At 38.1% G+C, this 26553-nt stretch overlaps 1 protein-coding gene across 21 annotated transcripts in view; it reads left to right on the forward strand.

Annotated features, from left to right (window-relative positions):
* The first annotated feature begins 1895 nt into the window (after positions 1 to 1895).
* LOC113098631 (collagen alpha-1(XXV) chain-like) overlaps positions 1896 to 26553 on the forward strand; it is a 564810-nt gene continuing 540152 nt past the window's right edge. For 10 of the 21 annotated variants that reach the window (XR_003289116.1, XR_003289115.1, XM_026263665.1 and 7 more), the window contains exons 1-2: positions 1898 to 2711; positions 2882 to 2954. Coding sequence is in view for 18 of the 21 variants with exons in the window: in XM_026263665.1 (XP_026119450.1) it covers positions 2415 to 2711; positions 2882 to 2954 (370 nt within the window). In the remaining 3 variants the exon portion in view is untranslated. Of the gene's footprint in view, positions 2712 to 2881; positions 2955 to 26553 lie in introns of those variants that run through there. The other 11 variants (XM_026263668.1, XM_026263676.1, XM_026263678.1 and 8 more) reach the window with 5 other exon arrangements.

The following is a 26553-nucleotide window of genomic DNA, read 5'->3' on the forward strand; positions in this document are numbered from 1 at the left end:
CCTCACTGGCTGATCGGTCATGGCTGCCGTCAATCAAGCAGCGGCTTATGTAGCCACTGATACACAAGTGAGTGATCACTCCAGAAGACTGGAGGCTAATGCTGTTCTCCTGTTCCCTTGCAGAAAGCTCGTGAGCGATCAGCACCCCCCCGGACACGCCGCACCTGGGACACGACCAGTGCACCAGCACTTCCCACTCCTGACCACGGAATTCTCTCACCCAAATAAATACACCCTCCGGGGCCTTACTTTGCACTCCTTGCTGTCGTTTGATTCTTCACCCCATGACAATATATATCGTTTTTGTTTTTAGTAGGCGTCCAAGCAAAAGAGAATGACTCCCTGTCACAATTAGTTAAAAAAATAAATAAAATAATAATTCTTCAAAATCATTTTCTTTTTCTTATTTGGCAGATGCTGTGATGACCAACTTCCTGCCAGCAACAGAGTTGGACTTGAGGAATGCAGTTGGAAAGCATTTAAAATAATAATAATAATAATAAATACATACACAATTAATAAGTTCCTTTAAGTTCGCTGTTGGTTGTTTTAGTTGTCAAAATAAGTAAACCCAAAAAAGGGTTAATCTTTTTTTTTTATGTTGTCATTTATCCGTAATGTTTTAATGTTAAGTGTGATAACATGCTCTCGATTTGTATTCGATTTTTTTTTTTCTTTTAAGTATCTTAAAATACTTGTATATAAAATATATACAAAAGTCTTAAACCACTAGTATTTTCACCAACAATTTTTTTTTTAAGTCAGTTATTTCTATGTTTTGCTGTAGTGTGTCAGTAAGAAATATAAGTTTACATTTCCAAACATAATTTTTGCCATTAAATGTAATAATCCAGTGACGTTTTTGTTTGCACTAGGAATCTGACAGTGGCAAGTGCTCCACAGAGAGATCTGATCTCATCATCATCCAATCTGTCTGGAATAACATGAAGAAACAAAACAAACTGAGACAGACTAACCATTGCAATGTCTCCAAAACGCTCCAAAAAGTTTTAGACACTTGTGTAAAAATGCTGTAAAGTGAGGATGCTGTCAAAAATAATGCCATAAATAGATTTTATTAATTAACTTCTATTAACTTAACTAAATTAAATCAACATGTGGTGTGACCACACTTGCGCATTGTTTTTCAGGTAGCTTTGCAGGTAGGTTACGTGAATGAAAGCAGAGTCGGTGTGGGCTTGAGTGCATGTCAGGGAAACATGCAGAGGGATAAAATAATATTTAATAATTGATTCCTAATTTGAATCATTACATTATAAGGAATGGGAGAATGCCATGGGAGAAACAGTCTGTCAAACATTCAAGTATGCTGCACAATTCTGGATAAATTGATCACAATATATTGGTATCAAAACAATATAGCTTGTCTACTAGAGGTTCTGTCCAAATGTTAATTGTTGCAGTCTATGCAATTTTTACAAATATTTTAATTATTACTGTAGAAGTTACATTAAGAGAAAATGTGCAAATACTGCTGACCCATTTTGGGGCTTACTACATATGTAAGACGTAGCTACTTGTCTTACCACTGTTTATAACACTGGGCGTTCATTCTTTACCGGGCCGCTTAAAAAAATGGTGGCATAAATTAAAAGTAGGCTATATCCACTTCTCCAGGCACCACTACACCAGTGGTTAAGACACATTTTCACTGTCTATTAGACGTAGGCTATATACAGTATGTAGACGTTTAACATCTGTCTAACTGATGTCTGCTATAATATTGGGGTATGATTAGACGTCTATTCAATTTTCACTGACAGCACAGATTTATCCTTATTTTAGCCTATACGTCGTGGGCTTTGTTTGGACTGGTATTAGACGTCTTTTAAACAGATTTTTTTTTTTTTTTTTTTTTTTTTTTGCTGGGAAATATGGCGATGTCCCTCATATTTACTCACAATGCCCTAGTTCTCGTGCATAATTATGAACTGCCATTGTTCAATGGAAAATCCCACTGAAACATTGTATCTCTTACTACCTTTCACGAGAAATTCGACCCAGCTGGTGATTTAAAGAGTGACTCTGTGAGGTCTAAAGGCTTTTTTGATGGATCGTGTTGATTCTGAGGCGTTATGCTGAATGGATTGTGTGGAATGCGCAAAGCATTTGCCACTCTTTTGCGGTTTTACATTTCTTTCCACAAAATCTGTCACGGCTTCGTCGTAAGACTTAGGCTGGGCTAAATGCGTCCATGGGGCTCTTTGCAGTAGTGCAACAAGTTCGCAGAGGGCTAGTACAAGCCGTGAAACCAGTCGCCGTTCACACCGTCTTTTCAGTGCATGTGCGCGAACCGCCCCGAGACAAATTGAAATAATATAAGACTCGGTCATTCTCCTCCCGGCAGTACTGGTGATAGATAGCACATAGTAGTATACGGTTGAGAGTGAGTCATGAGGGATTTAGGAGCAAATAAGGATTCCCGAAACGCGGCGAAAATGGAGAACGAAACCGATCATGGCAAGCGACGCCACTGTCTTCGAGCTACAGTAGATGTGATGCTTTTTGTGTTTTCTCTTGTGTCCTTCGCGTTTTGCTTTTTACTGAGTGTTCAGACCAGTGGTATGCGGGACAGAATCGTGGATCTGGAGATTAGAAGTGGCGCGGGGGTCTTAAACCCGTTCCATGGGATCTCTGTGGATCAATTTAATTCAATGATCCAGGAGCGAGTGGACGAGCTGCTGTCACAGGTAAGTAGCCTATTCCATCTACAGCTTCAACTCGAGACATTTTAGTTAACAGCATTACCATTTCTTACAAATACGAAAGACGTCACACCACTGTATAACAGTTGCCATGTCACCTACATTCATTTATGGCTGAGTGTTTACTTGTTTCTTTTATCTATTGATTCTGACAGCGTTCTTATGAACACTTGGTTAGAATAAGGACTGCCCGTCAAGTCTCATCAACCGAATGCAACTGCCCACCAGGTAACGCTAATATATATATATATATATATATATATATATATATATATGTATGTGTGTGTGTGTGTGTGTGTGTGTGTGTGTGTGTGTGTGTATATATATATATATATATATATATTTGTATATTGTTGGTTTTCACAGGTGGTATTTCACTGTTAGCTATTCATTTGGTATAGTATTTATTAATTATTTAGTATACTAATATTTCTTATTAACTATTCAAGCTTTCCTAATACTTAATGAGACACTAGTACCCAAGTTTTTTTTTTATTATTATTTTTTTTTAGAATTGTTGTAATACAATTATTTATATTTATATTTGTTAACCTTATTAGTAATTCTCCCAGTTTGTTTTAGATGTCAACCTGTTCAATTCACTAAGAAAGCAATGCTTTAAATTAGGTGTTTTAATTAGTGAGGCATCTAAACATTCTGGTAGGTGGATACCTACTGGAGTCAAGAAACACTGTGATTTGGAAATTATCTAATGTATATTTACTAGTAAAAAAAAAAAAAATAAATACAAATAATTAAAATAAATGGTCACTATATGATTTCCTTGTAGTGATAAAAAATTTAAATAAAAACTTTCATAATAAATAAGTTAAATAAAATTTACTTGTTCATTTTGAGGAGTAAATCGTTGCCATAATAAAATTTAAGTTGATGTTTATGAAGTTATTGATGATACGCAATGTCCACCAGAATGCAGAAGACAGGATTGAAATCAGTCTGGTTGATAGCCTAGATAGGAAGAGATGTCATCCTGAATTTAATACTCTGGAGTATGTAATTTTGGGGCACTCAGCAGAACAAAGCTGCTGTATTCCTGATCTAATGCCCTAATATTATTTTCCTTTATAGTGCTTTTTGCAACACACATTTTTGTCTGTTTGTAATTCATATGAAACGTAAGTGGAAGGTGTGTTTTAGTCTTTAAATGTTGCTGCATGACAAATGACAGATGATTCTTAATAACTACCTGTATAATAACTAAATAGAAATGTATCCTCTAACTACAAAGATTTTTTGAAAGCTCTCAATTAATTTGTTGTCTTAGTCACTGGAGATTTACAAAATGACAATTTCTTTACATTTTCTTTATTGTTTATTTTTTTATTTTTTTTTTAGTGAACAGTTTATAAAATGAATGATATGTCAGTTTCAAAGCTGAGAGAACATCTTTGGGCTGAAACACTGAAAATACTTTTTTTATGGTAATTATGTTGTGTTTTTGGTGTAATGCAATGTTATAGCGGTTTAATGTAAAAAAAAAATAATAATAATAAAATAAAAAATAACACACTTGTTTTCCACATAATGTACAATATTGTCTCTCCTCTATGCCCCATCTTTCTGAAACAATTTTTACAAAGCTCATTGTTTTGAAAAGTGTGTGATCTTAAAGTGATCTTTAAATGATGCCATTTGATTATTTTAATTATTACTCAAAATGCTTGCATCAAATCGCCCACGACGAGTTACACGTTGGAAAAGCTAGCTAACACATGATATTTGGGGATTAAAACCTGCCTTGCATTTTGAAAGCTGTATATTTTTGTTTAGCTGTATATTCAACAAAGTAGATGTTTCCTCATGTTTCTAATGAATTTCAAATATCATTAATATGCAATATTAACGGTGAGTGAATAATATGAATATCATATATATTATTAGGATGTTTTGTGTGAGTAATTTGGTAGTACAGTTTGTTTTTCCTTTTTTATGGGAAGTATCTCAACAATGAGAGGTAAATGTTGTTTGGTGTCATATTAAAGAGGGGTTTGTGCTCTTTAAAACAAAGCACCGGTAGCCTATACTTGCAATTGTAAACTAGTTTTTCTGCTGTCTGGTTCATTGAAAAAAATATATATTATATTTTATATTAAAATAAAATATATTTTTTTCTAAATACACATTCTATTGGGTTCTAAATTATTAACTAGCTTTTATAACATGGAGCATATTGTCCATCTAGAAATCCTGCTCTTCAAGAATAAAGGACTATATAACCAAAATGGATCCTTACTAAGTGTACTTTTAATAACTCTTCCAAATAATTGTAATCATCTCTCTCTGTCCTTATGTATAGTCAAGCCAGGTTGAGTTAGCAGTGGAGGAGAGCAGCTTTGATAACCAGGGAGTCAGTCAAGAGAGAGTGAGTACACTGGGCTATGGCCCTTAGTTCTCAGCTTTTTAGGGGTTTTTAGGAATGGAACGGTAGATTTGAATATCTTCAGGAACTGCAAGGATGGTGTACTGGTTGGCTATGCACAACCGATTCTGGTGGGCCGGTCTGAGCAAAAATGCCAGGGCCTTTTTTTTGTCCCAGTCCAGCCCTGGGCTGAACTTAGTAGTGTCTGCAACATTTTCAAAATTAAATTAAAGTGGCAACATCAACAATGACCAATAGTCCATTACACAAAACCTTTTCAGAGGAAATTTAGGGGGAATGTCATATATTAGTAGAAAGGAGTTACTGTAAGTATACAACTATAATAAGTCGCAGTCTCCATCAATATCACTTTTTAAATTTTTGCCTGATGGCTGACTGGTTTGTGCAAAAATAAAATGAGTGAAATATTGCACAAACCTGTAGCTCTTGACCACACCAACAATATCTCCTGTTAGCACTACTAACTTATACTTTTACAGTTGAAGGAAATAAATGACTGTATTGTTCTTCTTAACTTCATACTTTGATGAAGGGTGTTTATTCAAACTGCCTTATTTGTTTTAGCATTGGCAGCGCATATGCATATTCTCACAGATTGTATAATGATGAAAAACCACAAGCATGACAATTTTAATTAAAATATGCAAATACCTTTAGCGCACATTTAGGGCAATATTTTTACAGATTCTTTTAAACAGTGTACACAGTACAATAGAGATATATCACTATAAATTCTTAATTAATTTGGTTTTGTTGCAAACAGATTAAGACATTAGTAGGCTACTTAGCTCGTCCCTGGAGTATCAGCAGCCGGACAATGAATATTATATTGTGGGCATTGTATTTTGATTAATAAAATAAAAATGATAAAAATTACTTCTAAATTGCTTCTAAATAAATAGAACAGTTAATTTTATTTTGTTTAAAGCCGGCCAAAAGTAAAGGTTTAAAAGGTATTTATTAAATTATTTTTTTCAAGTTTTTTTTCCCTAAGTATTTTTTTTTTTTTTTTTTACGTTTGCTGCATGAAGATTGCTACACACATTCAACATCTGCTGTATATCTATAATATCTATATTAATGCCTATATTAAATGTTTTTGTGGGGCATGTGGAAGCTGAAAAGGGGCATGCTTATACTGGTTGAGAGTTAAAGGGATACTTCACCCTAAAATGTAAATTTTTTTCATTAATCACTTACCCCCACATCGTTCCAAACCTATAAAAGCTCCGTTAGTCTTCAGAACACAATTTAAGATATTTTGGATGAAAACCTGGAGGCTTGAGACTGTCCCATAGACTGTCAAGTAAATAACAGTGTCAAGGTCCATAAAAGGTATGAAAAGTTTTCGTCAGAAAACTCCATCTGCTATCAGATGTGCAATCTGTGTTATATGAAGTGAAGGGAAGGGGGACTTTTTGTAAGCGAAGAAAACATAAATAATGACTTTATTCAATAATTCCTTTGTCGATGGTCTCCTCTGTGTTACTCCATATCACCGTGCTGCGTGTGCTCTTTGTCATCTGGGCCACAATGATGCACTGTTTTATTTCAAATCAAAGCTAAATACATGTAGAAACGGCGCATCCTTGGTATGAAAACAAAATATGTTTCCATACCACGAGGAAATGCACTCATGAGTCATTTTACTTTTTATAACCCAATATAGAAAGTTTTCGGGATCCCAGGGAAACTTTTTCTCCAGATTCTCAGGTGGTACAGTCATTGTCTAGCTTTTTTAACTTGAGCTTGAATGTGATTAGTCAAGGTCAGGTCCTCAGAGATGTGTACAACAAGGTATTTGAAGATGCTCACTCTCTCCACTGGGGTCCCGTTAATGATTAGTGGGGTGTAGATCCACTGCTGCCTCCTCCTAAAGTCCAAAACCAGCTATTTGGTTTTGTTGACATGCAGAAAGAGACCGTTTGTTTGGCACCATGATGTTAGCCTTTCAAAATAATCAAGGTAGGCAGTCTCATTGTTGTTAGAGATGGGGCCCATCACCTCTGTATCATCTGCAAACTTGATGACAGAAGTGGAGGTGTGAAAGGACACACAGTCATATGTGTAGAGGGAGTAGAGCAGTGGGTTAAAAACACATCCTTGTGGCTCCTGTACTAAGGGTGATGTCAAGTCAAATCAAGTCACCTTTATTTATATAGCACTTTAAACAAAATACATTGCGTCAAAGCAAATGAACAACATTCATAAGAAAGAAACAGTGTGTCAATATGCAAGGACAGTTAAAGGCAGTTCATCATTGAATTCAGTGATGTCATCTCTGTTCAGTTTAAATAGTGTCTGTGCATTTATTTGCAATCAAGTCAACAATATCGCTGCAGATGAAGTGTCCCCAACTAATGGCACTTTTCCACTGCATGGTATGGCTCGGTTCGGCTCGGTACAGTTCGACTCATCGTGGAACGGTTCGGCTCGCTTCGCTTTTTTTTTTTTTTTATCCTTTATTTAGCCAGGAAAAAAATCCCATTGAGATATAATAATCTCTTCTTCCAGGGAGACCTGGTCAAAAACGGCAGCACACATAGTTTCAGACAAATAAATAATCAAAACACAAACAATTCAACCAATAAAAAATAGATCGAAGTTCAAGAAAAGCATTTACAAGACTCTTTAAATGTAGAATACAGAATAAATTTAAAAGTGCTCAAAGATGGCAAAGACTCTAATTTCAATACATTTTGTAGGTTGTTCCAAACCCTAGGGGCATAAAAAGAAAAAGCATGCTTTCCAAATTCAGTGAATACTCTTGGGACTTTTAAACAAAGATGCAGCTGCGATCTGGTACCATAACCATTAGTATAAAAAGTTAGAAAGTTTGTAATGTAAGATGGTAATTTACCAAGGAGTGCCTTTGCAATTAATACATACATGTGTAAATTTCTCCTATGATACAAAGAGGACCATTATAAAGATTCATACAAAATACAATGATGCGTACGGTATTCTTCAAGACGGAGAAATGTGTTTAAAAAGAGGCTGATGGCAGCAAAACAAATTACTGCAAAAAGAAAAAAAAAAAAAAAAAAAAGAGTCTGGGAACTCTTACAACGAAGCGAAGATGACGACATCACTCGATTTGCCCGACGGCGCACGAGGGTAAGCTAATCTTGTTTAGGGTCTCATTCGCTATATTGTCACAAAGCGTATAATGGATTTAGCTGACAATTGTAGGTATTAAAATGTGTACTCTGTGTATTTCAGATGTATCATATTTTGCAAAGTCGCCATCACAGACCATCTGTTTGGACATTTAACAGAGCTTCTGAGTGGTGGGGTGTGATTGTTCCTGGGTTTACAAACACGCAGTGGTTGGAGAACTTTAGAATGTCGGAAGAAACGTTTATTTACTTGTGCAACAAACTGCGTCCTGCGATGGAGAGACAGGACACAAACTTCCGCGTGCGTGTACCTTTTAAAGAAGAGAGTAGCCATTGCAACTGTGGAAGCTTGCTACCGGCCCTGAGTACAGAAGTGTTGGACATCTTTTTGGAGCAAGCATTTCAACTGTGTGTCGGTGTGTTCAGGAGTTCTGTGCTGCAGCAGAGAAGTTGTTGATAACAGAACAAATTCGTTTTCCAGATCAGGAGAGGTTTAAAGAAATGGCTGCCTACATTGAGTACAGATGGGGACTTCCACAGTGTATTGGTGCTATTGATGGATCACACATACCCATAATAGCACCACAAGACTATCACTGTGACTATTTTAAGGCACTCCATCATCCTTCAAGGTGCTGTGGATGGAAAGGGACTTTTCTGGAATGTGTTCACAGGACTGCCTGGAAGCCTGCATGATGCTCGGGTTTTGAGACTGTCCACACTGTGGGAGGTGGAAAGCCGTGGAAACCACATACCAGCTAGCACCAAAAACATTGCTGGGGTGAATGTTGGCTACTACATCCTTGGAGACTCTGCCTATCCCTTGCAGAACTGGCTATTAAAACCATTCATTGACACTGGACGAATAACAGCGGAACAGCGGGTCTACAACATGAAAATCTCCAGAGCACGTGTAGTGGTTGAAAATGCTTTTGGTAGAATAAAAGGAAGATGGCGTTGCCTTATGAAAAGAAATGACTGTGCGGTCGACCTTGTGAAATCTATGGTGCTGACATGCTGTGCTCTACATAACCTTTGTGAGAGTCATGGAGAGGCCTATGAGAGTGCATGGGATCCACCTTCAGCAGCAGAGCCTGTGCTGGGACTGGCACAGCCTGTAGAGGAGGAGGGCAGGGAATGTCTGTGATGCTCTGATGCGTTACTTTAGTTGACTCTGTAAAGTGTGTTGTAAATAAACTTTTGTGCAGTATTTGAAAAAGTTTTCCCTTGCATATTTATTTACCCATTTATTATAAAAAACCCATTTATTATAAATATAATATTAATAAAAAATAGCATCATTATAAAGATGTAAGACTCCAGCTTTGATATTTGACCACTGTTTATCATAAATCTGCTTTGCAGTGACATTAAATTCTTAATTTATTCCAGGAGTGCAAAATTATTAATCTGTAACATTTGATATTTTGAATAGGAATTATCACTCATAATGCACTAAATCATGTTTTCTCAGGTTTGTGTTCACTAACTTGCAATATACAGCATTCATCAGGGCTCTTATCCAATTGTGTGCACATTTGGAGAAATAATTATCAATCAATCAATCAGTCACCTTTATTTATATAGTGCTTTAAACAAAATACATTGCGTCAAAGCACTGAACAACATTCATTTGGAAAACAGTGTGTCAATAATCCAGAATGATAGTTAAAGGCAGTTCATCATTGAATTCAGTTATGTCATCTCTGTTCAGTTTAAATAGTGTCTGTGCATTTGTTTGCAATCAAGTCAATGATATCGCTGCAGATGAAGTGACCCCAACTAAGCAAGCCAACTATCACATGTTCTTTTAAATATTTTGTCATACAGAATAACATTTTTGTTCATTTTATGCCCAAACACTATTTTAAACCACAAGCAGAATATGATTCAAATACTCAATAGCGGTTTAAAGTGAGTTTTAAGTAAAAGTGTACTATTAATCTTTTAAATTGTGACATTTAGCTTGATGATACCTGTTGCTCTAATCCACATGCACCATTAAAAAGGAAAGTACACGTTTGACCAGTATATTTTATTGAAGAAAAATGTAAACAGATCAAACGTTAAACAAAGTACTAATGTATGTAGTGCAAAAAATGTATATAAAGAAAATATAAAGACATATTTAAAGACAAATTTAAAAGTAAAGAATGTACACCAAGCAAGCTTTAAATGTGAAAATGTATGTAGTGCAAAAAAATAAAAATATAAATAAGGCATATATAAACATTTAAAAGTAAAAAATTTACACTAAACAAACTTTAAATGTTGTGCACAAATGTATGTAGTAGAAAAACATTCACAGGAAAAACAAGTTAAAAAAAATAACTATTTCCGTGAAGTATAGACTAGGGAGGTTTTAGTCGGGCAGAGAGTTCTGTTCTTGTCAGTTCTGTCACTGTTCTGTTCTGCTACTCATCGCCTGTACAAGCATACCCATGACGTTGAGAAAGGCTTGATTGAAAGCAGCCATTTGTGCATTTTCCTCCCTCCTTAAGGCTGCTTCCTGCTCCCTTGTTTGCCGGGCCTCATCTATTGCCATCTGCAAATGTAGCTCCCTCTGTGCCCGGTTCAGTTCCTGCTGTTGAATTTCAGCCACCTGCATCTCTCTTAAAACAGCAAGATGCTCCTGATGGTTTCCTCTTGCCGTTTCCTCTTGCCTGGACACAAAGAAAGAAAATTTATATAGGTTATATAGGTTATAGGTTTTTGCTAAAATAAAAAAATAACAATTGACAGTTAAGGATTAATATCCTGTTAATCTTGAGTACCTATAGAGTAGTACTGCATCCTTCATAACTCCAAAAAGTCTTTAGTTTTATAATATTTATAAGAGAAAGATAGTCTGTACCGTTTTTTCCCGGAAAAACACGAGCGGCTGGAGGCGTGATGTGTGGGCGGAGCTAAAGAATCACGAGTGCGAGTAGGCTTTTGCGTTGAGAGCGTCTGGAAACTGTGACATTACTGTCAGGAAAAAAACATCATCCAAAACAAACCATGGCTAACAGTCAGATTCAGCCGTATATTTATGATCCAGAATCAGATCCAGAGGCTGAAATTTAACAAGAGCAGCAGCAGCAACGACTACAACAGGACGTCTCTATCAGTGTTTGGAATAACGCCATTTAAAAGAACGGCGTTGGGTAACGATGTTATTTTTGCAATAATGGGGTAATCTAACTAATTACTTTTCCCGTCGTTATAACGCCGTTAACATTTCTAGACGTTATATGCGGTGCGTTATTATGTATTGATTTAATAAACTATGTAATCCGAACGCACCCCTGGATCACACAGCGAGTGATGAGGTGGGTTAATAACGAGATAAGCGATTATGATTGGCTAAGGCAGAGTAATGTGTTTCATGGTAGCCAATCAGATCCAGTGTTTTTACGCCAGTGGCATCAATCACAAACACACACGCGCACAGCAGAGATGGTGTGTCAGGAGCAATCCGATTAAAAGTTGGCATTTTCAAGGTGGAGATATAAGCACAGGTACAAGAATGGCAAAGGCAAGAACGTGCATGTAATGTGTACATGTAATATGTGACACACTCATCTACAAAGCTAGTGGCCAAAAACACTTTTCTTACAAAGATAATACTTAAAGGATAAAACTCTTTCTGTTTGTTGACGTGCAATAAATATTGAAAGTTATGTACGAACACCTGTCTGTTCTACTCATTTTAACTGACTTGTGAAAACTGCTCCAAAAAATGTAAAAAAATAAAAAATATTTGACGTATAGCAACTTTTTTTTTTTTTTTTACAGTAACGCAAATAGTTACTTTCCCTGATAACGAGTTACTTTTATTATAGAGTAATTCAGTTACTAACTTAGTTACTTTTTGGAACAAGTAGTGAGTAACTATAACTAATTACTTTTTTAAAGTAACGTTCCCAACAGTGGTCTCTATGTAGTATGTATTGAAACTGTATATATTTGCTTAGCGGTTTTGGAAAATGACTAAGTTCCACTTTATGTCGTCTTTTTTTAAATTTTTTTTTTAAGGTGTACATGTGGAAAGTGCAGTTTGATGACAACATCGCATGTTGTTTACTTGATATGCCTACGCGCCGATAGCGAAGTTAACAACACAGAGATATTTGAAGCAGTTTTACTCACCGCCTGCGGTTCCAACACACGATCGTGACCCTTTTTCATTGGGACTGCATTATCCTTAAGAAATAAACGATACGCAAATCCGGCGTCAAACTGGGCCTTGTTTGTAAAACAAACATCTTCGAAATGCAAGGAACAAACAAAAACACTTGCACAACTCCGTTGATGCTCTGTAAAAATAAACTCCATCCACTGGTCCCTTAATGCTGTTTTTTTTTTTGGGGGGGGGGTAATCTGTGCAGGGTTGTCTTGCCCTGGCAACCAAAAACACACTTCTTTTGTGACATTTCGCTCTATCGCTCTGATCAGTGAATGTCTGCTCTGCTCTACGGGAGAGCACGCTCTTCCGGGAGAAGTGCCCTTAGGACCCATATAAGGAAATTCCGCTCCATCTAACATCACACAGACCCATACTCAAAAAAAAACTTTCCGAAACTTGTGACAAAACGTACAACTTAATTTTTGAAACTTTGTCCATGTTTAGCATGGGAATCCAACTGTTTAACCGTGTAAAAAACTCAGTATGCATGAAATAGCATTTCACCCCCCCTTTAAAATAAAGCTTATCACATATCATCGATTAATTTATGAAAGAACTGTTCATTAACAACCCCATGATCTACAGTGTGAACTAATCAAAGTTACAATAGCTAGCAATAATGTATTTATGGTGAGCAACAGGATTTCATGATATATCCAATTTTAGTGCAGGCTTTCAAAATGACATAAGAAAAGGATTAGGTAAGCTAAGTCTAAATATATGATCTGTAACATTAAGTGTGTTAGTCATATTTTCATCAGTGGTGGACAAAGTACACAAATAAAGTACTTGAGTAAAAGTACAGATACATATAATAAAATATTACTCCAGTAAAAGTACTCCTTTTTCAATGTTACTCAAGTGAAAGTACAAAAGTACTCAATTTTTATGTACTTAAGTAAAAAGTACTGAAAGATAGATGTTTTCAATTTTACATAGGCTACCTAATTTAATTTTATATTAGCACATATTTTTTATAATCCTACTGCTCAAAATACCTGGGATTTTTTTCCAAAATAACCACTATATGGGGTCAAGATATATTTTTGCTGTTGATATGGACTATGTTGATGAGAGTAATGTTCACTGAGAAGCTTAGACTGTGATGTACCTGAGAGAAAACAGAGATGACCATCTGATTTTCACCAGTAAGAAAAAAGTATTTTAAAAGTTTACTTTTATTTTTAAAAGTTGTTTTACAGAACATCACAGTTGTGTATATATATATATATATATATATATATATATATATTTATATATATATATATATATATATATATATATATATGTGGTTGAATAAAAATATTTGGACATCATTTATAAAAAATACCTCAACTTAGCACCAGCAAGCTTGTTAGCTAGACAGTTAGCATCTGCTAACAATATTTACTTTTTTTCAGTACTGTTATGAATAAACATTCATGTCTGTCTACTCGTCAATTTAATCCACCACTGTATTTATACCTGGTACCACACGCTCTGGTGTCCTGCTGGTGCTTCTGGAGGTTGCTGGTGTCGACGGTCGTGCTGGTGGCGACGCTGCTATCACCAGTTGGGACGTTGAGGCATCACTGCACGGAGAAAGTGCTAACGAGTCAATCGTAGACAGTGCATCTGAAACAAAAAGTTTGTACAATGTTTTTTTAATGCACAACTTACAGCAGCACAAATCAAACTAGCAACAATAACAAATCCAGAACATTTAAATAATAATTGAATAGTCATAACGTTACATGTAAAAAACAAAATAAAGCTATAATAGACATATGATAGTCAGAAGATGATCTATGACTTCTGGAAGCACCTCTTTTAGGAGCTTAGATGGTATATGGTCTAACATACATGTTGTTGGTTTAGATTATAACTAGTTTATACAATTCTTCCTCTCCTATAGCAGAGAATGAGTGGAACTGTTCCTCAGGGTGTCTATAGTGCACTGTTTGTTGTGATACTGTAGCTGACGGCTGAATGGTTACAATTTTATCTATAATAGTATTGATTTAAAAAGTAAAGTAGTTTATAAAGTCATTACTGCTGTGATGTCGGGAAATGTCAACACTTGTTGAGGCTTTATTTTTCATTAATTTAGCCACTGTATTGAATAAAAACTTGGGTTATGTTTGTTTTCTTCTTAAAGAGAAGAAAAGTAATCAGATCTAGCAGTTTTTAATGCTTTTCTGTAGGATAGGTTACTTTCCCGCCAAGCAATACGAAATACCTCTAGTTTTGTTTTCATCCAGTTGCGCTCCATTTTCAGGCTGCTCTCTTTAGGGTGTGAGTATGCTCATTATACCATGATGTCATACTGGTTTCCTTAACCTTCCTTAAGCATAAAGGAGCAACTGTATTTAAAATGCTAGAAAAGAGAGAGTCCATAGTAGTGCTGCAACGACGCATCGACATCATCGATTACGTCGACTACAAAAATACGTCGACGTGCGTGAAATGCGGCGACGCGTCACACTGTTTACATCTCGCTTAATGGCATACTGGGAATGGAGAAAGTTGCAGACAACTGTAAATTTTTGGCTACTGTGGTTTAATTATAAGTGCTATCGTAAACTCATATTTACCATAGTAAAATAATTTTCTTTGCCTCTCTATTTTTGTATACTGTAAAAACTTCAACCACATTGGTTGAAAATGAATAAAGGTTGAAATATTATATTAGAAGTTGTACTTTATATTTTTTTGTAAAGTTATCCAAAGGATTCATTAGCTAATAAAAAAAGAACATTAGATTAATTATTTATTGTAATAAAAATAATCGTTAGAGTAGTCGACTAATCGAAAAAATAATCGTTAGATTAGTCGACAGAAATAAACAATCGTTAGTTGCAGCTCTAGTCCAAAGTTTCTGTTACATCATGAAGTTGTTCTGAGACTTTGGATATGCTAAGGAATTTGGATACATCAGGAAGATAACTTAAAAAGCAGTCTTTTGTGGTAGAGGTGATGGTTCTTCCATACTTGTAACAAGAATTAGAATTTACAATTTTGGCTATATGAAGTTTGCACAAAACTAAATAATGATCTGAGATATCATCACTTGGCTGCGTAATTTCAACACTATCAACATCAATTCCATGTGACAGTATTAAATCTAGAGTTTGATTTCAACAATGAGTAGGTCCTGAAACGTGTTGTCTCAGGACCTACTCATTGTCGAAATCATCTAAATGAGCACTACCTGAGGTCTGGATGATAAAAAAAAATCAAGAAACCAGTCACAGAGTGGGGCATTCAGTCTGAGGTTTCTAAACTTGGAGACCAGATTGTGGTGGATTCAGTAGACCTGTTAGGGTGATAGGCAAACTGGAGTGGGTCAATGCTGTTAGGGATAGTGAAGCAGATGGTGTTTTTGATAAGCCTCTCAAAGACCTTCATAATTAGTGATGTGAGTGCCATAGGGCAATAGTCATTTAGGCAAGATGGATTAAGATAAAATAGATATATTTTTTTAAAGCATGTAGGGACAACTGACTGAGCAAGGGACTTGTTAAAGATGGACGTAAATAATCCAGCCAGCTGATCGGTGCATGATCTCAATACATGACTAGAAGTTCCATCTGGACCAGGTGTTTCCTGATGTTCACACGCTTCAGAGCTCGACGTACCTTATCCTTTGATACAGTGATTGTGCACATGCCACTGATGCAGCTGTTCTCTTCCTCTGTGCACGTTGGCAGACTTGATATCGCCAGAGCGGTTTGCTTCAAAATGTGAAGGTTTTCAGCTCATTGGCTAGTGAAGAGTCAGCACTCACCGCAACGGAGTGTTTACTTTTCCACTCGCTCTCTGTACTGTTGTCTAGCAGTTCTCACAGCATGTTGGAGAGCGTAACACACATTTTTTGTATAAGCTCATGTCTCTCGACACAAGCGCCGTAATATACGTGGCCATGCGTGCATTCACCACTGCCCAGATTCAGGTGTTCAGGTGGTTTCTGATTAGTAAAAGTTTTATTGTTGTGATTTGTTAACTCCTCAATCAGCGTGTTGACAGAGCTGGCAGCTACATCCGCAAACTCACTGACATCATTTGAACTAGACCGAAACATGTCCCAGTCCACGTCATCGAGAGCGTGCTGAAACGCAGCTTCTGATTGGGCAGTGCAGCATTTCACCACTCGCCTCTCTGGAGCGGCCTGCACAAGCTTTTGTTTATATTCTGTTATGAAGACGATGCTGATATGATCAGATTTTCTAAGCCGGTAGTGAGCTAGCTTTATAGGCATTCCTGAATTTAGAATAGCAGTGGTCCAATGTATTCACCCCTCTGGACAGAAAAGATGGCACCGGTGTTCATGGAATGCCGTCTACCTGCTTTGTTTGTTTTTGTTTTGTTCTTGTTATTGATAACCTGTTTTAGTCAATATGCATCAATATGCACTCAGCTGTTACTGATTCAGGTGATGCTGCTTCTAAAGATGATTTTAAGGGATCGGGTTTTATCCATCCGTACCTGTTGGATAGCATTCCCATACATTCCCGTCCTCCCCCGGCGCTCAACAAAGACGCCGATGTAGGAACCCCGGAAAACGCGGTGGTGTTAATGTGAAACTGAAACGGGCTATGGGTGGCAGAAAACTCAGTTACGTATTTCGTCCAGGATTAATGCTTGCGGATGGAAGGGATGTTAACCGGACTGGCATGCTTGGCTGGATTCAGCCAATACTTCCTGATGACGTGGCCTTTGTGAGACAACCGGGATGGTCACATGTCTGTTTGAGAGGCATTGAGCTGCGGAATCTTTTGTGAGTAGGCTGATTACACAATACGATTTTTTAATTATCGGGAACTTTAATGTACACCTTTGCTGTGGGCAGGATGTGGTTTCCAGAGAGTTTGTAAATTTGATTGACTCTTTTGATCTGATACAGTGGGTCAAAGGGCCAACTCATAAGTTGGGCCATACATTGGATCTTGTTTTATCTTTTAACCTGCACATTCAGGACATTATGGTTGATGAGGTGGTTTTTTCAGACCATAAACCAGTGTTGTTCAATGTATGTTTTTATGACAGTTTGCTTGCAACAGAGCTAAACAAATTTTAGTAATGTTATTTTAGAACAGAAATCACATTTATCTGGAAATGGTGTTGTCCCCTTTTTTTGACGAACAAGCTGTGGTCAATATGTTTAGGCACTCTAGATCAGGAAAAAGCCCTGGGCATGACAATATAAGTAGTCACCTGCTCATTTCTTGTGCAGAGCAGTTAGGTCCAATTTTTCATTATATTTTCCAGATGTCCCTAGAGCAACAGAGAGTGCCGAACATATGGAAACAGTCAACAGTTATTCCAGTGGCCAAGCTAAATCATCCAAAATTATTAAATGACTTTAGGCCAGTAGCTCTGACCTCCTTAGTCATGAAGTGTTTTGAAAAACTGGTTAAAAAAGTCATACTTACAAAAACAGAGAATCTCTTAGATCCACTACAGTTCGCTTATAGGGCTAAGCAAGGGGTAGATGATGCCACCACTACCTTGTTAAACTTACTATTCAAACATCTTGAAGGTAGTAAAACACACGCAAGTATTTTATTTGTTGATTTTTTCATCGGCTTTTAATACAATACAACCACATATTTTAGTTGATAAGCTCTTAAAGAACATTGATCTCGATTTAAATATTGTGGGATGGATTCTTGATTTTTTTAACCGACAGAACTCAGAGAGTGAGGGTAAATGGTTGCTTGTCTGAGGAGATGTCATCATCCACTGGGTCTCCTCAGGGGTGTGTCCTCTCACCTCTCCTTTATATTCTTTATTCTGACGATTGCCGCAGTCAGCATGAAAATAGACATATTTTACATAAATTTGCAGATGACTCTTCTATTGTCTCCTCTCTACTGAAATGCTTTGCAAAAGAGGCCAACAAAGACTGTTTTGTCTTCGCAAACTGTCAAAATTTCGTGTTGACAAGACTCTCATGACCCTTTTTTATAAATCATACATTGAGTCTGTTTTAACATTCTCATTAATTTGCTGGTATGGTAGTCTCACTGTCAAGGCCAAAACTGCCCTTTCCAATATAGTGAAGGTCAGTAGTAAAATTATAGGTGTCCAGCAGAGTAGCCTTTCTGTCCTGTATGATAGACAGGTAGTTAGGAAGGCCAACGCAGTTATCTCTGATAGCTCCCACCCCCTTCATTCTGAGTTCCAGATATTGCCTTCCGGGTCTCGGTACAGTTTACCTCCAGTGAAGAATAACAGATATAAGCATTCATTCGTCCCGAGAGCCATCTTGTTTATGAATTCAGCCTGGAGGAGTAGACAGACTATAACTATTAAATAGTGATGGGGTTATTATTATTATTATTATTATTATTATATGTATAGTATTGCTTGTTTTTGATGATGTTGTTGCTGAAATGGGGTTGGTTATGGAATTGTTGCTATATTATGAAATTGACAGATATTACTTTAACAAGGGCCAGTTACATAAAATATTTCTTATGTGTTTTTGTTTTGTATTTGTTTTGTATTTGTGACTGTTCTGTGTTTATCTTGCTGCAAAACCAATTGCCCTATGGGGACAAATAAAGTATAAAGTCAAAGTAATAAACACCATAGGGAAAACATAAATCTGAATAATATAAAATATATATTTAGGTGCCACAGAATAAATGTGTTTTATTTATCTTATTATTATTATCATTATCATTATTATTATTTATTATTTACATTTTAAACATTTTAATCATACTTAATCAATCTTTTCTTGACTTTATCAGCATTTGAATCCATCTGATGAAAATCAATAGTAGATTTCATTTAAAGTCCAACAGTTTAACACTAATATTGGACATAAATGAACACGTTAAATATAAAGTATTCAAAACAGGTAAGTTGATATATTTGGAGTTAAGTTGAATTGAACTGATGCATCAGTCATACAGCGCTCCGGACCGTGCTTCACGACGAGCTCTACACACCGTCACAGAAACAAGAATGAGATGCATTCTCACATAACTGGCTTTAAACTCAGTTAGTGAGGGCTCGTTTAAAATATTGCACATATATAGTTCAGATTACTTGTTAACGTGCAATGAAATACCTTGTATCTGCAGATGATGTGCGTCTGTTGGAGGATGGAGTAACATAATTTTGCATGCATCACATTGTAGTGTGGTGTGCATGAAAATAATATCAAGGGGGCAGCAGTGCTTTAAGTCGGCCGGTACGCACCGGTACTCAGCACCGCCACTTCCAAATATAGCTCTTGAGCATACCGCCACCTCTCCGTACGCCCAAAACGTGTTTTTAGCGTATCGGTACAGTCATTTGGACATCTGTTTAATAGAGGTTTTAATCTTTTGTCTGCGCTGCCGCTTTTCAGAGCGCCCTGCATAATGCAAGCTTCCTAATTCGTCCCACCGAGAGCAGAGAATGCACCCTTGAGTTTCACAAGTGAAAAGCGCATGCGTCGCTTTTGCCACTGTCAGTAATAACTTAACGTGGCAGGAGAGGATGTGTGAAACGCGCACATCCAAAAAATAAAAATACAGTAAAAATACAAATACAGTGAACAACACTTAATATGCTCTCCTGGGTTCAGACTCTGAGTTCTAAAAGCACACGGTCAGAATCAGATGGCATGCTGGCTGACACCCCACCAAGCCAGAATGATATCGCTGCAGGTCAGACGCAGGCTAATGAAGTAATGCAGTAAACAAATTCTGGACAGTCCCAAAATCTAAACTGTTGTCCCGAATCTGGCCCTAATTGTCCCAAAAATTATACTAAAGCAAAATCTTGAGTAGTTATTGTTTGATAAACATTAAAAACTACCTGCGGAGGTTGAGTCATCCTGCAACCAGCCCCCGCCGGCTGCTCATTGGCTGCAGCATCTTTTTTCTAAGTTCTAAAAAAATACCGTAGGCAGCTAGGCACGAATTTAGATATTCATTTATCTAATTAATCTATATGCACAAAGACAATACGACCTTTTTGTCTCCTTTTTGTTTTAAAGCTTGATGAAGAGAGCGCAAGTTGCTGCAGCTGCGAGGAGGAAAGTGATGCACGCGTACATGAGTGATTGACAGTTCGCAGCACTGTGTGCAAAAAATAGGTTTAAGCTCATTTGCGTTAGTGTTACAGAAAGGTCATTGTTATAACAGTCATTGTTTTTTTTGTTTTTTTTACAATGACATTTGAGTTCATGATTTTAATGTTGTTGTTTCTTGTGGCAGACTAAAGAGTAATGACAGACGGTTTATCTTTGAATACAAATGTGTTTAGTTAAGGTTTGAAATTCATTATCTTTTATTGTTTTATTATTAACAGCAGCCTCACATAATTTCCTTTATTGCTGTCAGTGTGGGAGAGAGTAGCGTGCAGGAGATGGTAGACAGCATCCTCAGTAGACCTATTAGGGTGAAAGAGTGGGTCAGTGTTGTAAGGGATAGAGGAGCAGATGGTGTTCTTGATAAGCCTCTCAAAAACCTTCATAATTAGTAATGTGAGTGCGAATCGTCGATAGTCATTTAGGCAAGATGTATTGTTGTTTTTTTGGAACAGGAATGGTTATAGCTGTTCTTTTCCTCTGTGTACGTAGACAGACTGTTAATATCACCAGAGCAGTTTGCTTCGAAACATGCATAAAAGGTGTTCAGCTCATAGTGCGTTTAAGCACTTGAAAAACACAACAAAACAGACCTTTAGGAACATAAGTCGGACATGTCCACTGAGTTTCGTTCTGATAGACCTCCGATAACCCTGTCAAATAGCTGCTTAAATTTATTTGGCCAATGGTGGCCATGTTTTTTGAGATGAGCGAAAGTCCTCATAGATGTGCATCTTGTGCCTCATAATGTCCTTGTGCCCCTTCAGACAAAGGCACTGCATAACCAATTTTCAAGTCGATCGGACCAATGGTTGCCTAGTTATAGAAATGTATATGTTTTTTTCTGTCTTAAAGCATCCCCAAGTGGGAGAGGTGTGCTTTTTTTTATTTGACTCAAGATTCAGCCCATACACATGTGTACCGAGTTTGGTGAAAATATCTCATTCCGTTTAATAGTTATGCTTCAACTAATTTATAATATTTTTGGCATACTGTTTCAAGCAAAAATCTGTTAAATTTGTGTTATTTTAGACACAATGTTGTCTGTTTTGCTCAATTTTTATCAACCAAAATATAAAGACAAATCAGAACTATATATATTTTATATATATTCTGCTGAGGAAGTATCCTGAGGCATGTACACATGTGGTTAGGCTCCTTTGCATTTACCCAGACAGCCCCTGCATCACAAGAAGGAGGGGGTTGGGTATCAAATGCCTCATAGACAGATGAATATTTGCCTGCACATTAGCAACAGCACACTGGAGAATTATGGGAACAGGGTGGTAGGGTCTGCTGTACGAGCACTGCCCAGCTGCTAGTGTTTAGAGTATGCCATTGAAGCTGATACCATATGTGCAGAAAATAGACACAGGAAACTGTAAGGCAACCGTGCTCCGGCTTCTGTCTACACAGAAGCTGGAGCACAATTGCTTCTTGCTGAGCCTAGGTTTTGGCTGCATCAGATCCTTTGTGATATCTTAAGTTGCTGGGTATATTTTTAGCAATCGTAAAAAAAAAAAAAAAAAAAAAAACACTGTATGGGTCAAAATTATAGATTTTTCTTTTATGCCAAAAATCATTAGGATATTAATTAAAGATCATGTTCCATGAAGATATTTTGTGAATTCCCTATAGAGTTGGGTCCGAGTCCACCTTTGTCGAGTACGAGTCAAGACCAAGTCCACAAACATCGAGTCCAAGTCCGAGTCCGAGTCCAAAAGGGGCCGAGTTGGACTCAAGTCCGAGTTCTTAAAGGCCGAGTCCGAGTCGAGTCCGCCCGAGTCCAGAAAGTAATTAAATTAAAAAAGATTATAAATTGGTATTGTACATTTTTACATTCTATTAATATTTTAACCTTTCAACCCATTAAACCAATGGCAATATAAAAATATAATAAAAAAAATACCACTGTTACATCTAGTCATTGCCATTGAACATTTTTATTTTATGTCAACAGAAGTAGTTTCCTTTCAAAAAAGGTTTCAAAGGTTTTATTGTATTACAAGTGCATGAAAATACAAAATTAACCTATTTTATTATTGTATCACACTATATTGTCCTCCAGTTAAAGATGACATTTCAGTTATTTAATGCCTCTCCCCCACATTTGACAGAGGTAAAGTGCAGCCAATGAGGAGATCCTTAATGATGACATTATGAATTTCTTGTTGTCTTGGAGAACTTGCATCATAAAGTTGCATTGCTTGTTTGGTCAGTTCTGGTCTTGCAAATCCTGCAATGCTGAGCTGTGCAGCATCTGTTGGTTGCTGTTGCTGTCTCTGGTAGTCGGTTGCATCGGTTTTCGGATCACCAGTACACTGAACCGAAAACCGTTTCTTTCAGAGGCGTCCGATTTGAGAACCAATGAACTGATGATACTGCGCATGCGTGTAAATTTTCAAGTATTTTGTTAAACATCGGAAAGTGTGATAAAACTATATATATATATTTAAAAAAAAAAAAAAAAATATATATATATATATATATATATATATATATATATATATATATATATATGTTTTTTTGTTAAGATAGGGGCTACATGTTTCTAATCTGTATATTGTAGATTATGTATGGGCCAAAGGGGTTTTCAGGGAAGTTAGACAATAATTAATACTCTAAAGACATGTTTAATATGAATAAGGGATGATTTATGAAATATCTGTACTGTATTTATAGTTAATGATGACAGATTCACAAACTGAGTTTGCAGTAAACAGAACATGAACACGAGTAGAGCAGCTGATGATACTGAACTGCAGCATGTGCCGGTGTCCTAACATTTTATCCTACCCTGTCAGATTTTCCTACCCGGGTTTTGAGCGATTCGCGTTCTCGAGTCAAGAACCGGTTGTATCAGTTTTCAGATCATCAGTAAACTGAACCGAAAACGGTCTCAGGTTACGTATGTAACCATAGTTCCCTGAGTAGGGAACGAGACACTGCGTCCTCTAGGGGGCGCTTTGGGGAACACCTCGTCGTGACCCGTGTCTGAAGCATACAATGAAAAAACACCAACTTGTTGGCCGTCGACAGCCTCCGACGTCACTACCGGCGCGACTATAAATCAGCACCGGGAGAGCACGTCATTATCTTCTTCGTCTGAAGCTTGCGTCCGAAGCATGGCAGAGAGCTAGAGGACGCAGTGTCTCGTTCCCTACTCAGGGAACTATGGTTACATACGTAACCTGAGACCGTTCCCTTTCGAGGGAACTTCGAACTGCGTCCTCTAGGGGGCGCTTTGGGGAACAGTATACCCACGCCGCCATGCTGAGGGGAATGCAGGCCAGAATCATGGCGAGCACTAAGTACCAACTCTACCATTACTATGGGAGTTGCCCCTGGGACGTTTAGACGGCTGTCTGTGACAGTACCCCTTATGGCCAAAAGGCCTAAGCTACATACCCAACTTAATTGTTAGGGCCTCGGCCCTGGGTAGAGCTGAAGGCTTGGAATCAGGAAAGATTCCTTTAAAGGGATACGGCTAAGAACCTAGCATTTTTACCAATTCTTGCCTGTCACACAGGGGCTACCGCTAGCTTACGCATAAGCTTGCTGAAAGAGCTGTCTCAACAGTTCTCTAGTAGCAACACCCTGTTTAGATAGGTATCCGAGGATACATAGGTGGAGTGGCGCCCAAGATGAACGGGGCTTTTACCAACTCAAGAAAGGGCACGAAGCAACCGCGCGAAGCCCTCACCATATAGGATTTTAGAAAGAACGCAGAATACTAGCGTGCAAACTTACCACAGTGTGGATTTCAGAAAATGTGCAAAGACTACACGTGCACACTTACCATAGCATGGATTTTCAAATACTGTTCTAAGGAGGGGCTCTCGTGGCACTCTGATAGAGCAGCTCATAGATGGAATGTTGCATCTTAAAACAGTATGATTGAGAGTCATCAACTCGGTCTATGGAAACAATACTGGAGCGCTCTGGGAAAAAAACAGAGAACTCCGTCTCGTACGAGAGGAGAACTCCGAGCTCAGAGTAGCGCACTCATAGGTGACCCATTTTTTGGAAAAAGGGGAGCGCTGCTAAATTACCACGAGAATCAATAGCCCCTCATGTTGAGAAAAGCGATGCTTGAGGTGTATAAACAAATACACACTGGCTGAATGGAGCCCAAGGAACCAAGGTCTAATCATCTCAGGAAAGGGAACGAAGCGTTACCCCTCATCGTACAAGATTTCAGAAAGTTTGCAGAGTCTTGCATGCAAACTTACCACTTGTGGATTTTTAGAAAGTGTGTTCACATACACACTGACCACCATGTGGTTTTGAGAAAGTACACAAAGCTTAGCGTGTGTACTTAAAGGTTCCTAAGCATCGTAGAGGAGCTGAATCTCACGGGAGAGGCAAGCTCAATTTTACAAACCTCGGGTGAGGGGAGCATCACCTGAGGCAGCATATACAAGAAGACTTCTGTAACTGCCACCTCCACTTCCCGGTAGATACGACAGCACCCCTAAGCGGCCAGGAGACCCCTCGGGGTGACCTGGCCAGACATCCATGAAATTCCCTGCAGTGCTGTGCCAGGCCTGATGATCAAGGAGGCTCCCTCAGAAACCTGTGATCTCAGCCGCCTAATACCGGAACATGAAGCCGGATGGCTGCTGCTGACGAATGTTTAGTAAACACTGTAACTGAGCACTGCAAAGGAAACTCAGACAGAGTTTATTAGTAGACACGTAACCACCAGCAATTAAATACACATAAGTATATACAGAGAGGGTTACATGTACTCACTCACCCTCCTACGCCGGAGCCCCGCTCAAGGGGTACCTCCTTTTAACCTGGACCATCAGTTTCAGGTTGGTTGCTATGGACATAGAACCATAAAAAAAAAAATATTATAGGTCCAGCATAGGAGACTGTTATGCGAGAGGTTTCCACCTAACCTCGATCAGGTGGAGAGCTGGTGGTTACAGGGGAATTAGGAAGGGGAGTATAAAAGCAGAAGTTAGCCTTTCGAAGTCGATTAACGCATATACGCGTTTGTCTTTTCTTTTAGTAGATACCTCGGTATCATTCTGATTTGGACGAGAACGCTGCCTCGTCTAGATCATACCTCTTAGGTTCTGCTTACCTCCTCGTGACCCACGATTCCTCTAACCCCTGCCCGCAGGTGGGGGAGGAGCGCGAGTTGCGACACTAGCCTTCTGTGCCCATCTTTGATCCTCAGATCGAGTCAGGCCAGGACCCCTATGTTGTTTGGGCTCAGACCTGGACCTTCGTGGGACGAAGGATCTGAAAGCAGCAGAGCGCGCCTTCGTCTCCCTGAACTTTTCAAATCGCCGCCTCAACGGAAATACCGAAAAGTTCAGAAGGCGAAACCTGAGCATCGGGCAGAAAGCATTTTCTTTCCTCCCGATGTCTGTTCATCCACAGATGTCTCTCCGCTGCCACCATGGCCGCCATAGTCCTGCCCCATGGCGGAGGCGGCCTGCTTGGTAGCATGGAGAGAGATCCATGGTGTGGCGCAGCTCAGCTACCTGATCAGAAAAAGGCCCCAGCCTCTATCCAGGTCTCTTAGCAGATCAGTCTGATATGCTTGAAGCACCAGCATTGTGTGTAATAAAGCCTCAGCCTGACCTGCTACTGCGTATGCCTTGCCATTTAAGCGAGATGATTTTCTGAAGGGGCTTAGATGGCAAGGAGGGAGAATAAGAGAGGAGGTTTCCCCTGCAGAAAGAAAACATTTTTCACATATAAAAATTTATAAATTATTTATAAAATTTTTAGCTCTTTCTACAGGGGCATTCCCTCCTAGCCGCTTTCACGCATCACCTCAATGTCGGCAGATTACTTTAATGCCGAAACCGATGGATGCAAAAAGAAAACGGCATCTTTCATTTCTTTTTAATCCCTGTATGGAGATCATGCACAAATGAAAGGCTCACCTGAGCTGGAGGGTTATGGTCAAAAGGTAATTTTCGCTCAATAACCTCCAACAGCTCTACATACGCAGGGCAGGAGAATTGAGAAGGCTCAGCCTCAGCTTCTTCACCATCCTCAAATATCTCCTGCTTTTCCTGGGTAAAAACCCAGCAGAGCACTAACCT

Source organism: Carassius auratus, unplaced genomic scaffold, assembly GCF_003368295.1.
Source record: "Carassius auratus strain Wakin unplaced genomic scaffold, ASM336829v1 scaf_tig00216597, whole genome shotgun sequence".
Lineage (NCBI taxonomy): Eukaryota > Metazoa > Chordata > Actinopteri > Cypriniformes > Cyprinidae > Carassius > Carassius auratus.